The sequence below is a fragment of the Rhopalosiphum maidis genome, chromosome 4 (assembly GCF_003676215.2).
Source record: "Rhopalosiphum maidis isolate BTI-1 chromosome 4, ASM367621v3, whole genome shotgun sequence".
Lineage (NCBI taxonomy): Eukaryota > Metazoa > Arthropoda > Insecta > Hemiptera > Aphididae > Rhopalosiphum > Rhopalosiphum maidis.
This window is the reverse complement of record NC_040880.1, coordinates 16,319,648-16,338,003: the sequence shown is the minus strand read 5'-3', so window position 1 is coordinate 16,338,003 and position 18,356 is coordinate 16,319,648. Positions and strand designations below refer to the sequence as shown.

The following is an 18,356-nucleotide window of genomic DNA, read 5'->3' as shown; positions in this document are numbered from 1 at the left end:
TTCGATATTTCTGAAAGAACGAAAATGTTTTTAAAGTTACATAGATATGACTTTAAAGAACTTAAACTTATTTATAATCTAAACTTCAAAATACATAATTTGAGCTCAGAAGTTTTAGAAAATGCATATTATATAATTATGATTTATGATATCAATTAATACCAAACCGAAAGCTAAAAATCAATTCTATAAAATTATGAGTTTCAAAACGACAATATTCTAAATGCATATTTTTTCAAATTACTTAATTCTAATGTTATACTTGTCTTCATATATTTAATACTTTTTAATATAAACATTGACGTTTGTATCCCATAGTATGTACCATAGTCAATTATTTGACGTAAATATTTTATTTTTCCAAAAGATTTATAAAAATGTCTATCACCGAAATGCAAAATGTTTTAAAAAGTACACATATTGAAATACTTCACATAGTACGTAGTACTTACAAAATTAACTAAAAGGAAAACACGCATTGATGATTTGCTACGACAAATAAATAAAGTTATGTTTGAAAAATACATGGAAATATAATATGGGGGAAATACGTATTGAAGGAAGATATGGCCGATATTGCTACTTCGTTGAACGTTTTCCTCTAAGGCTATAAGATTTTAGCATTATTACTCTATCGTTATATATTTTTATCCTCGTTCACCGTGAGATTTGAACATTACACGACATCATGACGGCCGCTTTAACATATAAATCGTTTATATTTTATAATCGTCGGCATTATTCATTACAAAATTATTCAAAATTGCCAAATATCGAAATAAAATCATAGACAATTTAAAATGAAACGAATAATATTCGAACATGAAAGAAATATTTATAATTTTCTTTTTTCCTCCTTATTTTTGAGGTGAGTCTGTGTGCCTAGATTATTGCCTCGCCCGGTGAGCCGCCACTGACCCACACGCGTCGTATATGTAAGGAACGCTACGTAAAAATAATATGTGCCCATGTGTTATTATATTATTATAATAATATTGTTTCTAATACCTAATAATATCATTATTTCGGCGTCGAGTTGGTACAAAAACAGCGCGATATGACGTGGCGTTTGAAAATTATAGTCCCCGCGTGTAACGATTTTCACTATATTTTGTAAACACGATCGTGTTGTATATTTTTTTTTCCATTTTACGGGAACTCCAAGGTTAATTCATATATTTTAGTTTAATTATTGTCGCTGTCGTCAGATATGTTCTCTCGCACACAGGTGTGTTATTATCGTGTCCCATATTTCACGTTATGTGCCTATATTATATACACGCATGTAGCGACGATCTCGCACCGACCACTATTGGTGTGGAGTATTAACTTACCGAACGCCCTTCTCCGTGCCGTGCTATTATCCATATATACCTGTACTAGAGCCAGGGCCTAATGTGTGGTTCACGACAGTCCGTCGACACTTCATTGTAATTTCGTTTTTCAGGTCACTTCATGATTTTCCGACCACCATTTGTGAAAATCACGTAGATACTGGATACATCATATTACAATAATACGATATATTTTAATCCGACAATAGTCGACGTGAAAATGCGGTTATTTAATATATTATATACATTAAGGTAGATACTACAAATATTAATGTTTTGCATAGAAATATTCGTTTTTTTATCCATTTATATACGTGATAACGTTATAATATTATAATAATCGTTAATATTCCCACAAACGTCTAAAATGTTTATAATTATTATAAAACATATATCGATGTCCGATATATGCACTACGATATCGATTATTGAGACTAGAGAGTGGGCACCGGAATTAAAATTACCCGAATTTCGGGATATCGATATGTCGCGGAACTTATCACACTAAATAAGATATGTTATCACACCCAATCCTTTTATTAAAATACCCGTGAAATAAAAATCATTAAGATACACGTAATGTTTATTTTTTACCACGTACCAATCATAAACGCATAGTAATAATTATTTAATTTCTAAGTAAAAACATGCTTTATGAATTATGAATATGAAATTGTGAACCTTAATCAAAACTATTCAAGTTACTATACGGTATTAAAGTATCGTATTATATAATATGACGGTATTATATTGTTTTATTTGTATAAATTATATAGTAACAAATATTTAATAATATAATAGCATTAATAATATAAAAGACGTTGTTATATCTGTTATAAATATAGTTTAGATGAGTATTATTGGACTAAAATTTGAGCATACCCCATTACCGTTCCATATCATTCATTTAAACTCGAAATATTATAAGAACTAATTAAAAACTTGTTCCAAATTTAAATATTTATACGCTGAAGTTTTCAAAAAAATATTCTTTGAGTCCTTAGATAACTAGATGACTAAAATTGTATGCTTTCGTAAACAAAGTAAAACATATATATATATATATTTAAAATTTTAAACACAAATCAATATAAATAAAGTACAAACGTATTTGATATTATTAAAAATTATTAAAAAAAAAGAAATATTTCCAAAAAGAAATAGTACCTAGAAACTTTTTTGATTAAATGAGTGTTTACCTTTAAAAGAATCACCTTGCAACAGTATAATGTAAATATAGAACCTATATAAATATTCTATGTTATATTTTTCATTTGTATTTCATTTGACCAATAACTTATGTCTTATTTGGTGTGAAATGAATTCCACAAAAACGACGTACATATTATAATGGCGAAAATCTGGCTGCACCAGCGACGTCAAAAGAAACAATTTATATTACGTAAGAATACCCCCTGCCCTAGAAAAAAAAAAAAGTCCCGAGTAAAATATTCGAACACGGTTTTTGACAGCGCAAAACAATGCAAGTAGTCCATTTCCGAATGATATATGTTTATGGTACAATTTTGAAACAGCGGGACGTATTTGAGAAAACACGATATACCTACGTGTACTAGACGCGCCGCCGATCGAGGACTCGATAAATGCCACCGATGTTATTTTTATAATAATGTACATCGTTGCGCGGGGGCTTAATGATGTATTCCGGAAGCCAATCACTATATAATGCCGTGAAATCCATCATTAAGATTTTTTTTCGGCGATCTGCAGTAGCTGCTGCTGAGATACCCGATGACAATAGTGGCACGCAACGCTTTGTGCCCCCACAACATTATATTATTATGTAATAATGGTTGTGCGCTCGTGATTAATGGAAGTTTTTCAATCGTTCTTAATAATAATATATATTATTTTGTATTATTATTATCATCGTCATCATCGTCTTCGTCGTCACACCTATATATATATATAATGTATTGGTAGTCCAAAGCGGTCAATTATGCTACTGCACCCTGCAGTTGTACGATTATCGATGCGCGATACAACACAATATAATATATAGGCATGTATATCGTACACCAATATTGTATTTACCCCGATTTCCAGGCTGGCGGCCAAAACAAGTTAAACGGTGTTGATCATGTATCGGTAGCGCGACCGAAAAAATAACCATCATTATATATTGGCATTGTCAACGGATAATATATAGAAGTATATTCATCTTATATAGGTACGTACTTACATATATTCCTACCGTTTCTTTGTACTTTGTAGTGTACCAATGTATATATAGGTATATAGCATATAGGTACCCGGAGTGTTACGCAAACGTTTAAAATTTTAAATCGATATCAATAACGATATCGATATAGGTATACAGTCACGGGAGCTAAATATTACGCAAATGTTAGTCGAATGCGAGCGAGTTTTTATTTTACAATAATATAATAATTCGTCGAGTAACTTATCCTCAGACAACGAGCATATGCCTAAATTTTCTATACGCCGAGAAAACGTTTTCCTCCACGCGCACTGTGTGCATAAAGTATAATTTCTAACGAGTTTATGGGCAAGTTTTATGATTTATGATGAAACCCACATAATATTTTACTATAACCTCAACTATATACATATATGTACAAATGTATCTAATATTACTATTAGTTCCTCTATTTTAACATGAATAAATTCACTAAAATTTTCCTATATTGTATATAATATGTACTATGAAAAATTTGAATTTGAATAAATGAGCAATTTTATATTTATTGTAATTTATATTATTCGATGATAACATTTCATAAGTATACTAATGGTGTGCTTCTTGTATGTGAATATGTGTGTTTGTGTGGGTCTATCTGTATGATTATTATTAATGTGGTTACGCAAATTTATAATCCAGCTATATACATTCGTGAGTTATTTCATATAATTTGAATAGGTAAATATAATAAATTATATTTTTAATACTCCTAAACCTTATGAAATATCGATATACGTGTGTTAACTGTATTCATAATAATAATTTTCAGTATTAAACCGTGTATCTAAGTGAAAAATTGAAAAATATTAAATCTTTTCTTCATCGCCTATATTTATAACATATTTTGATATATATATATATATAATAATAAATTAATAACACTCATATAATATTCGAAATATGAATATTATAGATAAATTAGTCATAATCACTCATCTCTGTCATTTTAAAGTTTTTTTATTATAATTATTTATTTTTTTATAACAATTGTGTGGTTGGTTGGTAAATTTTTTTAAGATGTATATAGAACTAAAACTAATAATTAACTGTACATTGATATATTGTGCAGTTAATTGAGATTCAGAGATTAACTACCAACGCCCACTGATTATAACCTATTTATATTTCAAGAAATATATAACTATAAATTATAATATTATATGTACATGTATTTGTGCCATTTAAAAATAAATATTATTTCGATGTTAATTGATGTTTTATATTAATATTATAATAGATTAAATATATTATAGTGTATTATAGTGTCTTTTAATTTACGATATTGCATAATGAATCGTTCAAGTATTATTTGTATATTTTTTTTATTATTTTTTTTTTTTTTACTGTATTATAATACAGTAAGTATCATAACTACGTATCTATAGAAAAAAAATGTAATAATAAAAAAAAATAAACCAAATTACCTGACAGTATTCCGTCAATTGAGTAATTACTGTGACGATCTGATCTAATTGTCGTATCTCTGCATACTTCCTCCGGACAATATGAAATTCGTTTCGGACAGTTTTTCTAGAAACCATAAAATCATTATTAATTAGTAATGCGTTATGTTATAAAAATAGCTCATAGGTATCAAAGATGTACAATATGATTTCAATCTTGGAAGAAAAAATTAAGATTATAATACATAATACAGCAAAAATTCAAATACGAATAACGTTGTATACATAAATTATATTATATACATCAGACGAAAACATATAAAACAACATAATACAATATAATATGGTGACTAAAAGAGTTTGAACTGTTGAAGGATCAATGTGGACAACCGTCGAGATATCGATACGATACGTGTGAGTCGTATCCAATATTATATAATATGAGTCTCCAGAAAACATATTTAGAAAAATATTTTTTGTTTTTTTTTGTTTTGATAATTTCAGCCATAACTTGAGGCTTAAAATTCTGAGTGGGAAACAACGACGACGTGTTGCCGAAATTATCTTGGGATATGTTTTACGACCGACTATAAAAAACAATGGGCCATAATACACACGCATGCAGTGTATACGGCGTGTTGGAGCCGGGTTGTCTGGTGTCGAACAGGTAAGACGTCGAACACCAGTGCAGATGCCGCCGAGGATGGAGAAAACCGAGCGAGAATGTGAGAGAGAGAGATTGAGAAGAATGTGTCGTACACGCACACAAACATGTACCAAAACACTTGGGGTCCATTAATTAATAGCGCGCAGGCGGTTCGTAGTATGTTGTGGGGGGTCTATTAAAGAATAAGAAAAAAAAAACAGAAATGCCAACAGCTAAAATGATTGATCAGGAATTTCGTGTATATTATAAAAAATGAAAAAAGGTGTAGTTACTAAATATTCATGAGCTATATATATTATATACATTACACGTATACGATATATGTAGGTACGAGTTTCATAATGTGTCCCAAAATCCCTTAGAGCAATAATCGGAAGACACGATGACGACGTCTTCATCATAATGTAATATCAACGCTGGTCGTCCCGATTTATTGGCCTTTATTGTTTTGTTTCGCCAATAATTTAAATCCAAACACTGTATAATTATGTAAATGGGCGCGTGCTAACAGAATAATTTATTTTTAATTTATCTTCACGCATTATATCTTTATTGTTTTTATTATAGCATATTAGCGTCTCCGCTAAAGAACACCAGTCACTGTAGCTGTATAATATATATATATATATATATGTATTATAATAATTCACGATCGAAAACGAAAGATTATTGATGTTCTAGGCGTCTGTTTAAGTCTCCGGTTAACATTTTGAAAATCAAAATCAGCGGTGACTTTTTTAACACATCGATTTGTTCACTATTTTTATTAAATGTATTTTTTTTATCTATACTTATTATATTATGTATTTATTACAGTTAACTACAGTTTCTTAATGGATGTTATATTTTATAATCATGATATATTGATCAATTTTATAATTAAAAAATTATCAATGTTAATAGAATAATATTTTCCATAGTGGGAAGCTAAGAGCATATATTTGTCTAAACAGATTTAGATTATAAAGTAAGCAAAAATGAGATGATAAATTATCTAATATTATATTTTTTCAGTAATACATACACATGTTATAGTAATATAATATATTATACTTATTACTTAATAACACATTTTAAAAATTTAAAACAGTGAGAAATCAGATGTGTAGATTTTAAAACTAAAAATAATTATTCTTATATAATATGGCTAAAAATCCTATGAAAACCTATTCACTAAAATACGATATAATAATAAGGACCACGATAAACGCGTTTTAAAAATATATAATACGTGTGCCGGGCGTACCAATATCGTTTTGTTTCAGACAGTCAATAACTAAAAAATAATATATACATTAATATCTATCAAACTTTTGAAATATCGCATCTTGTTTTTTAATATTCATTGCTCGAGCAAGAAAAACAACAGCGTGAATGAATAATCGTCCAAAACAATTTTCGTTGTGTAGCGGTAATTTAACTCACGTATATTCTTATAGAAATTAATATCAATAAATAAATATAGTATAAGGATTTAAAATGCGATTTTTAAACTTTTATAAATACAATTTATAATTTTTATATTTTAAAATTGATTTAAATTAATTTACGATTCACTTTATAATAATATTTTGAAGCTTTTTTGCCAAGAAAATAAAATATCAACATTATGGATCAATAACATTTCAAACTTCTATAATAATTACTTAAATTAATCAAAGTTGTATAAATATATGTATATACTGGATATATTAGTAAGCATGTTTTGATAGACAATTCAACAATAATTATAAGTTTAAACGGACAGATGAATGTTTATTAATACGACACGACTAGATGACTAAAAATACTTTTTAATTTAAAAAACATACATTATTATCATGGGGTTAAGACAACTCTCCCATTATTAAGTGTGTGGATGTAATAATAATATTAGTAGTCTATTTTTGATGTTCTACTTACTTGGACATGATCGCTGTTGACTATACCCGGTCGGATGCTGCCCGTTTCTTGGTATCTATTGAGTATCTTGGACACGCATCCATGTGATACTTTGAGTTGTCTAGATATGTTGCTTGGCCGCACGCCGGCCGCGGCCATTTCAACGATTTTTAACCGGACCACATTAGGTAGCGGTCGGCCGTTGATGAACGTACCACCGAGTTGATTCACACGCCCTTGGCCTATATGACAGTTATGATACGTATTTAGTTATATTGTTGCGGGTATCTAGATCGTTATATATATACCTATGGTTATACCTATTGTATTACCTTTATTATTTGAAAATCGTTAACCTAGTTTTGTACATGCATGGTTTGTATTACTGACAAATACATTGTATATATATACATAAAAAAATACTATCGTTCATTGATATAATGTTGTGAGGATCTGTATAGAAATTACAAGTTAGTAAAATGGAAAATAAAAAAGAAAAAAATTATTGATGGGTGGGACAGTTACGTGAAATTTCACGTAGTCCACCCATATTTTTCTAGAATATCAACATAACATAATATATACGAAACAATAAGTATATAGTTACTATATAGAATTTACGATACTTTTTCAACATTTGCGATAGATAACTCACCAAACCAATTCATCCTAATTTTTCTAAACATTTATTAATTTGTATCAAACATACGAGTATAGAATACAAATTATACCGATTATATGCATTTTAAATATTGGCTTAAAATAGGTACTATTTAAACCTTTATTTTGCACTTATTGTTAATTAATCTAAAAAATAATTGATTTGATATTGTTTTATTCAACCTTAGATTTTCTAAATATCTAAGTATATAAATAGGTACCTACTTTCATTATCATTCCAATACATTTTGAAAATATGGCTTTATCTTTAAGAAAATAACATGTTTATAAACAGCCACATTTTACGTTAATTTTTCCGTATCAAAATAAATTATATTTTCAGTTTTTAATAAAAAAAAATATGTAAAAATCTCCAAACTACAATATAATACAATATAACGTTACGTATAAGGAAAAGTATAATATAATTATGTATGTCAAATTTTTAACTATATAAAGTTAACATAATATTGTTATATATATTATTATATACATAATTATTAAATTCGTTACAAAGAATGTATCATAGTAAAATTATTATTAATTTATGTTTATCGGTAAAAGTTATATCAAACAGTTTTAAGTGATGATTTACTAATATTTATAATAATTTTACTAAATGTGCAAAGATAATGTGCGCGGTCGTATCAAAATAAAATATTCTGTTTGTGAAATATAATGGACGTATAGCTACACTATAAAATATCCAATGATCATCAATCAGAGAAATTTAAATTCGAATCGCATCATTTAGTCCAAGTGGTTCTTATAACCAGTATTATCTATAAGTGTTAATAATAGTACACGGAAACCTCATAAGTAGTACACGAATAAAATAGTTAAAAATACATATTATATATATATATATATTGTTAATTCTAAATATTAAATTTGAAAACATTCGAATTGTAATCACTAATTGGTCATTTAAAAAATAACAGTAATTTAATGTCTGTATGTAATGAAAGCTTATATTATAATAGATACATATATGTATATTCGTATAGTTATCACGTCTTGTTGATAATCATTTAATTCCTATGGTAAAATTGCTTATAGTTTTCTCATTAATGAGTTTTAAAGCGATTCTCTATTTGAAATGGGACATACAAATGTCTATAAGCTTATAGCAAGTGGTAGTGATATATATATATATAAAAGGTACACTATGATATATATACATACCATCGTGGGATACAAAAAGGTTGATAAATGCTGCTATGATGCATTCATTGTATAAAACCACAGGGTACCTACAATATATATATGTATACGCGTATACGCATATTATTCAATTTTACATTTAAACCAACCGTTAACGTTGCGTAATATCGTGACATAAATGGGTAGGTAAAACGGACTAACGATAGTGCAATATATTATATTATAAAGTGACATATACACGCTGTCTTACCTTGAAACGTGAATCCGTTGTAGTGCGTCGAGTACATCGCAAAGGTTGCGGGGACGAAGTTTTTCCACCGAAGTTCGGACCCGCGAATAAAATCACGCGTATTGATTGTAAATTAATATAGTATTACGTTCTCAGAGATCGCGCGTAGTCGATACCTGTCGTCGTCGTCGTCGTCGTCTGCGAAAAGCGTGTACAACGATGACGGAGATATCCATATAAGTCGGGCGTAGTACGCGTCGGCGGTATGGTATTACCGCAAAATAATGTTTCGATAATATTCTGTGTATGTAATATCAAAGTGGTCGTCACGAACAGCGACGAACGCGCGCGCGTCTGCGGTGACGGTCGGCGGCGGCGGTCCGCGGCTACTGTACCGTTTTCCGACAAACGTACCGAAAATCTTCAAACGTCGGTCGGCGTTCACGCGACGACGCGACGCGTACGCGCATAAAATTTGTGGCGTGTGTGTACGCGGCGGGGCCGCGACGGCGACACTTTACGCGCGGATATTATCGTTTTATCGTAACGCAATTTAATATATATATATTTTTTTTAATTGTTCAGACGTCGAAGTGTGTGAACCGCTTTTTGTTGCCACTGCTCACATCGTGTAACGGCTATACGATATGAATTTTTTTTTAATAATATTATTAAATTTTATATATTTTAATATTGTCGCCGACCGCCGTCGAGTCACGCACACGACGACGGGTGCAGATAATAACGGCGACTGCTGCGACAACGACAACGACGACGACGACGACGACGACGACGGTGATGATGTCGGTGATGATGGTGATAATACTATAATGGTAATAACACTAAACGCGTACGGCCGGCGGTCGGCATAATAATAATAACAATAACAATACATATTACAATACATGTACTGCTGTACGCGCGATAATTATTCGCGGCAAACGGCCATATTCTTTTTCGTCCTTTTCGTATTCGGTGTTTTTGTTTTTTCGCAGGGGCACCTCTCGCAGAACCCCTCGCGCCAAAAGGCCGCGGCGAGCCATTGGCTGTCGGCGGCGGAATGGGTGTCAACCCGCGTGGGGTCCCCTCGTCGTCGCGTGCGCGTGTACTCGACGCCGCCGCGTATATGTACGCGCGCACGCGCACGACCGTCCCGTTCTAAAAACATAATATTATAATATTGTATACGCGCACGATATATATATATATATACGCGATATACATACAATAATAGTAATAGTAATAATAATACCTATGTAATATTAACGCGCGCGCGTTCGTGTGGTGTCACCGATATTCAATTACGTGCCTCTTGTGACTGTTTTTTTTTTCTCCTTCGAAACAATTTCGTTTCCATCTCCTTATTTTTTTCTTCCGTCGTATACTACACACACACACACACACACACACACACACAGTCGACGTTCTTCTGTCGGCTTATGGTCGGCGCAACACACTGTGTTATCGTTCTTTTTATTTTTTTCAAATAAAATATTCAATAATTACCTCCACACCAACTCGGCTCGTCCACCGTGCACACATAATATACACACGTCGTATCGGTGTATACAGGTATACACACAACAGCGCACGACCTGTACGGTATACGCATAAATGCAGTGCCGGGTTTAGCATTTCTAATGGGTTTGAGTTCAAAGAGAACCCGCGCGCACATTGTCTAACACACACACGCGCGCGCGCGCGCGCGCACACACACTCACACGAGATCGCGCGCGCCCGTGTTCGTTATGGAAATTCGTCTCGACGCATTGGCAACACGGCCCCATAACATTACAATATTATTATATACGCGAGTGTGACGTCACGTCACCGCCGCACGTCGTAAAACAACGGAAGAAATCAAACGAAATCGAATGCGACACCGCGAGACGGGCCGCGCGCGCGTGATACATCACGTACCTGCCTATATGGTATACACGTATATACGCGGAGAGAAAAAGAGTCGGACCGAGTCGGGACGACGAGGAGACGGACACGGAGAGAGAGAGAGAGATTTAATAAACGGGCACGTACTATATGGCCGGCCACAATAGACGGACCAATATAATAATAATATATTATTATAATGTATAATATACGATGCGTGTACATATTATATTATATTATATCACGTTGCAATAATATAATATAGTCGGCCGCCGATCGTTTCGATCCGAAGGCCGTTCTGATCGCAAAAAAGCGTCGTAAATAAGACGTTCGATATCGCTAAGACCCTAATGTATATGCATGCTAAGCGACGGTTATTATATTATTTCAATATAATATATATATATATATTATACCGGTATTATTATATTGCATGTGCGGTTTACGTTATATGGCTGTGGTCACATATATCGGTGGTGACATATCGGATCCTGATATATATGTTATGGTACGCCCGAACGTCATAATCGAAGTTAAGTCTAAAAAAACCGCCACCTGTGTGAAACGAATACATTAAAAAAAAAAAAAAAAATTAATCCACTTTTTTGTATTTCCTATTCTATAAATTACAATATATCGTGTAGTATTATAAAAACACCAAAGCGCTGCTGTTCAAAATGATAATACACCATGAATATATAGTCCAGATTTCATCGAGCGCTGCCGAGAATTGATACAATTATTGTGCGATCACGAAGTCCAATGTACAATAGATATTTTTACGTCAAATTTATTTATTTATTGGCAGTTACATTCGAAATAAATTAAAACATGTTTTATTGTTATAAAATATATTGAATATAATATTTATAATACTCTTATAGGAGCACTGTGCAGCATTATTTTACGCTCTGTATAGGTCTAGGAAAATGCGAGACTTTTGATCATCGTCCTCGCGGTATGTATTTTTATTTTACAACAGATATGTACATTTATAATATTTGTCTATTTCGACTAACTATAATATAATAAAAAAGATATATAATATAATATATGGTCACGTCGAATAATAAAATCCAGCCAATCGTTTAAAGAACCATACATGTATCTATAAGTGCGCATAAACATTAAACATGGTCAATTTCATAAATATATTACGGTTTAATTCACATCGTTTTATGTATTGTGCAGGAAAACCATCTGCTTGTTCAGTGTGTTGTACAACTGCACCTCGTACAAGGACTTGGGCGTAATCTCCGCGGTGGGCCGTTCTTCGCTTTCATCGATCGATGAGTGAACAACATTATAATATGCTGGGTTGGAGAGACGAACTGACAATGCAGACACACGGTTGTTGTTGACAGCTATATAATATATATATGTGTATTTGTAACAATCAATAATAATGGATGATAATAAATTGGAGAAAATACAGTTCGTGTGTGGCGAAAATAAAATAAAGTCTCTAGCGATTAATAGTTTAATCAACCGTAATCATACAAAAAAATCAAATATAATATTCTATGAATATTCATAACAATACCGAATGATCTATATGTACAATACTTATATTGTCTGTCCTAAGCGTGAAGAAAAAAGATCTATAGGAAAATCAAACAAATTAAAGACATAAGTATTTACAAGTTTATTATACTCTTGAAATTTTTGTTTTTGTTTTTCACATAATGACATGATGTACTATTTTTTTTTTTTACATATTAAATTTAAATTTTTTCACCATACAATTTATTGAGTTAGTTTATTTATTAAATTTACTATATTATGATTTTTATAATTTGTTAATTTTGACATTGTTTAGGGCTTGTTCTGGTTTTTTTTAGCCGTATATTATGTTTATAATGTAAAAATATTGTATATTATTTATTACATAGCATACAACATCAAGTTCGCTTTTACATCAGAAAATCATACGTAGAAACACCAGAAATCGTTATAATAATTAATAGGTACTACGGTACAATTATTGTGCATTTTTAAATATCAGATTTCTATATTTTAAACATTTTTTTTTTTAATAAAAAGGTTCTTTCATTTAATTAAATAAGTTTATTTACTAATTTTAATAGTTAGCAAATAGCTGTGTAAAAATCAAAATAACTTTTATTTAGTTTAATTATTGTAACATAATTAAGTAGGTAATACAATTCTACGAGTAAGAACAAGCTTGATATTTTTAAATTTGTTAGTTAACATTATTATGTATTTAAAAATCAATAAATATGTAGTATTTTTGTCATTTTAATTCCAATTATTAAAAAAAATATTTGTAGGGAAGGATATTTCAGTCTTGGTCCTATATGTTTGAACGTATATTTTATATTTTCCCCGGGCGTTAAAAATCTAAGTTTCGCCTCTTTAGGTACCTACAGAAGTATACCGGAAGTATAACAGAATAATAGTATTAATAAAATAATATTTATAGTATTTATACATGACCGGAATTCAAACAAGAAACGACGTTCTCGTATGAAGAAATAGACAACATATATATACGCGTCAATATTGGACTCACGTACATATAGGCGTGATAGCTAGATATATAGGGATTAGGGGTGTAACTCGGAGTGCTATGCTTCCTCGAAACTATATATTATACATCAGAGACACTTGAAATTGTATAAGAATAACAGAATATGCATGCAGTGGCGACAAAAGAAACAATCGTTACACGATAAAATATATAAATATATGATGAAAATTGGTATGTATAAAATATAAATGTCGTAAAAGCATCACGATGACGTGGTTCCGGGACGATAATTTCTCGATGTTAAAATGGTTATGGACCAACAGTTACACGCTAAAATAAAATATGCTTCATAAGATGAGTATTATACCAATATATCATTTCTCTTATTTTTAAGTTTTACCAACATGCTACAGGTATGAATAATTTGTTTAATAACTTATTTCAGTGATATCTTATATACAGAAGAATTCAAGTTTTAAGTAAAGTAACTAAAGTTGTACCTACTAAATATAATAGATACTTTTTTATTAACCCTGAAAATCATCACACACAATCTGTGAACTATCGATAAAAATATATAAAATGAACCCGCGAATATCTGGACGCGGTGACAGATCTCACACATCTCATATATATGATATACGACTACAAAGGTTGGAAGCGCAACACTGAACATGGACGTACAATACATACGCACATATATAATAATATATAATGTATTTAAACGTACCAATGATCCGTTTGAATGTAAAATACATGTGTGTGTGTGTGTGTGATATGTATTATAATATTATGCTAAACGCGGAACGGTGAGAGGAAATCGCAGGCTAAAGAAAGCCGCGGCGGCTGACGAGAACTACAGCAGCGCGGCGCAGGACGAATTATAGAAACGAAATGTAAGAAATAATATTATACCTACCGAGACCTATACATAATGTTGTATTTTATATAAAAAGAATGGAAAAATGAGACTCGAGGCGTGTATGAATAATATATAATATATCGTCGTCACGGTATCCGCGGCGGCGGATTTTGCGCGCGCGGTGTCGGGGGGTCGCGTGTCTCGGGCCCGCCGTCGCAGCTGTACCCTCGGTCACGGACGTTAAGGGTTTAACTTGGCGCACACTCGCACACCGTTGTAGGAGGTCCGAATTCGATATGGACACATTGCACGCGATCCGCACATATATTTATTATTTATATATAGAATCATTTATGTGCATCGCCGCCGAAAACGCTTTTAGTGCGCCGCGTCTTGGTGCATCGTGCGACGGGGGTAGCACATATATATATATATATATGTACACATTATTATAATACGACGGCAATACACGTATATATAGATATATATATATATATATAATTCAACAAATAGATATAGGTAGGGATGGTTTTTTTTTTTTTTTTTGTTACTTTTCAGCCCGGAACGCATTACGCTCGCGCGCTGACGTGTTTATTATTTATATACGCGCGCCGGAATGCCAAAATACTGCACTGGGACACGTGCACTACTACAGCAGCAGCAGGCAGACGAACGATGCCGCTGAATCTTCGGAGCGAGTGAGCGACCAATGTGTCATTACCCTTGTCGTTTGCAATTATTATTTAGTTTCATTTTCCGTGTTTTCGGTATTATGGGTATATCGTATATACGCATCGCAGCGGCAGAATACGAATATATTATCATTAAAATAATTATTAAAAATTGTATTACATAAAACAAAATTGTGATCAACAACTCGCAATGGATTAAAAAGCGCGCACGGCCAATTAATACATATGTGAAAAATAAAATATGAAATACCACGTATATATTATATGAATATTATAATAATGTACCTATGCGCAATGCGCTCAAAAACGATCAAGACAATTATTGGAAAATTATGTTTGAGGTTTAAATTAACAGATACAAAAAATGGTGAAGCGAGAAAACTTATTACTAATAAATTACTGGTACTGAAGAATTATTATCTAAGACAATATTTAAATTAATAAGCCTTTGGGTTAATGCGTCTGGGTCCGAAATTGGCGCAGGGTGTTGTTGTTTTTCCAATCGCTCCCTGGCCTTTTTTTTATCCTTCAGCTTTTGCCATTTCTTGTGATTTCGCGCCTGCTGCGCCTCCGTCTTAATTTTTTTAACTTTTACTGGTGTGCAGGGTTCCCCCGACGCCATGATCACCTCTACCGGCGCACCAGGCGTTTGATTCAGGAGAAATTCGCCGTCTGGTTGTCTCGATAAATTCTGGATGTCCATTGTACGTTCTTCCCAGCCCCGATGGTACACCGAAGCCCATACTGGGTTTTGGAGAAGTTCGTCAATGGGCATCCTATTTATCTCGGCTTCCGACAACGCTTTCTCCTGATCGCACACCTGATCCGCCGGCTTCGATATGGGGTCTGCCTTTGCCACACCAGTTTCTCCTACATCGTCCCCGCCGCTCTTCTCGTCTGGAAAGGAAGATTAGAACAATGTTATTTTATTCATTAAAATAGAATGCTGTGACGGAAAAAATTGTCGTAGCTGCTGTTCGTTGTATTGAACTACCAAACTACGCGCGCGTTCATTGCGTAATTTTTTCCGTGTGTACTAGCGATCGACATCCGTTCACATACAGTTAATAGTTTATAAAAATTATAAAATATACGTTACGTTTACGTCCATTCAGATATCTCATCACGTATGGTTTTAACAAAAAACATATTGTTAACAGCATTTTAATTGTTTTAATTTAGTTTTGATCTAATACAGTTATGTGCTTTATTTTTCAAACACCTTTCAATAATTGTTTACAATATAACACTGTTATGTTACCATGGAACTTAAAAGTAGGTATATATTACTGGAATATTTGTATCAATTCTTTGCACGGTGGGTATTTATTTTATTTAAGTTAACTCATTATTACAATAATAAGTGAATATTATCATTAACTATGTCTCAACACTAAATAAATAAATTATTCTGATTTTTCACTTATAATATAACAGAGAATCACTAGATAACTTAACATTATATTATTTAATCGTAAAGTAGGTAAATTAAAATTGCAATGTTATTATCTTTGACAAAACGAATTTTGTGGTTCGAGTTATTTAAAAAAAAATGTAATTTACATTTAAATATACTCCCTAGTAATAATGATAGATATGTGTATTGAAACACTAGCACGCAAGTGTACAGATGAAAATCGCAGTGACGGCGCTTCGTGAAAAATCGTACCAGCCCGCGGGTACGTTCGAGTACGTTCGTACTCGCATACAATATACATAAATTATACATGTTTTATGGACGTACGCAAAGAAAATAAAACATATAATATAACAGCTAAAAATGCAATTTAAAATATATATATTATATTATAATAATTTGATTGCGATTGGGATTTATCGGCCAGTCGTAAGACTCGCGCCTCCCGGGCTTCTATCAACACCCAGAATATCAATTTAGCGACGAAGACGCCGAGTTGTGTGTCTCTCGCAGCGTGTGCATGTGATAATAATAATAATAATAATAATAATATATTATATTAGTATGATAAACGCGCGATGGATAGACGCGGAGTGCAAACACACTACGGCAGTTGATTGATACTTGTCGTTAAATAACGCTGAAAGGAAAAAAAACAACGGGCGCGTGTTCGCCGTATTATAAATGATACCCCGTGCATGTACCTATATATTATTATATGATGTACCTAGTGGGATTTTTTTTTTTATATTTTTCTTCAAAAAGTAATTCATCAACCGCAATTTAATGGTTCCAACCGGTTACGTCATCGTGGTCGAAAAACCTGGAGAGGAGTTATCGCGCGCGCGCGCGTTCAATTTTACGGTACATTATCCATTCGGTCCATATTAGTGGTTGCGCGAGGCTAGAAACTGGCTTCCGGTCATACGGGCCGGTTAAACAAACATTTTCCAATAATATTATCTGTAACGTCGTAAATACGCGTAGGTATATAGCCGTATGTGTATATACATTATTATTATATTATTATATGGTAAATAATGCGTGCTCATATATAATGTACATACTATTATATGTTGTATTATGCTGCTGCACTGTGTTTTGTATTGCAGGTATACCTGGTAGAATAATATATACTCCGCGCATGTTGAATAGACACAACGATTTATAACTGAAAATGATATCGTCCAATTAGTCGTCACGGTAATATTTCCAGTGATCATTAAACGAGTACAAACATGTATGAATAATAATATAAAAAACTAGATTTATTTTGTTTTCCAAACGTCTTCGTACTATACGAAATACATCTCGCCAACGTACTATTATAGCTATATGATGTAGTGTACTTGTATATTATATGCATAATGCTTCGGGGTCTGAACGGTAGGTATATGTACGCTATGAATAATTTAAAACCACTCACCAATCGTGTATAGTAATAT

At 32.1% G+C, this 18,356-nt stretch overlaps 2 protein-coding genes across 2 annotated transcripts in view; one reads left to right on the top strand and one right to left on the bottom strand.

Annotated features, from left to right (window-relative positions):
• The window catches only part of LOC113560972 (protein gooseberry-neuro-like), a 36,616-nt gene extending 26,216 nt beyond the window's left edge, over positions 1-10,400 (bottom strand). Inside the window, exons 1-3 of the mRNA XM_026967121.1 lie at positions 9,584-10,400; positions 7,531-7,751; positions 4,983-5,088 (exon numbers count right to left, since the gene is read on the bottom strand). Of these exons, the coding sequence (XP_026822922.1) occupies positions 4,983-5,088; positions 7,531-7,751; positions 9,584-9,620 (364 nt within the window). The 5' untranslated portion in view covers positions 9,621-10,400. The remainder of the gene's footprint in view (positions 1-4,982; positions 5,089-7,530; positions 7,752-9,583) is intronic.
• Positions 10,210-13,060, top strand: LOC113560973 (trigger factor-like). Its single transcript, XM_026967122.1, has 2 exons — positions 10,210-10,395; positions 12,641-13,060. The coding sequence occupies exons 1-2, from the start codon at positions 10,210-10,212 to the stop codon at positions 12,740-12,742; spliced, it is 288 nt and encodes a 95-aa protein (XP_026822923.1). The 3' UTR covers positions 12,743-13,060.
• The last annotated feature ends 5,296 nt before the right edge of the window (positions 13,061-18,356 follow it).

Excerpts from the sequence above, each read along its gene's own strand:
- LOC113560973 (XM_026967122.1), top strand. The coding sequence starts at position 10,210 with ATGAATTTTTTTTTAATAATATTATTAAATTTTATATATTTTAATATT. Across the intron at positions 10,396-12,640 it reads ATGGTGATAATACTATAATG|GAAAACCATCTGCTTGTTCA; the intron begins GTAATAACACTA and ends TGTATTGTGCAG.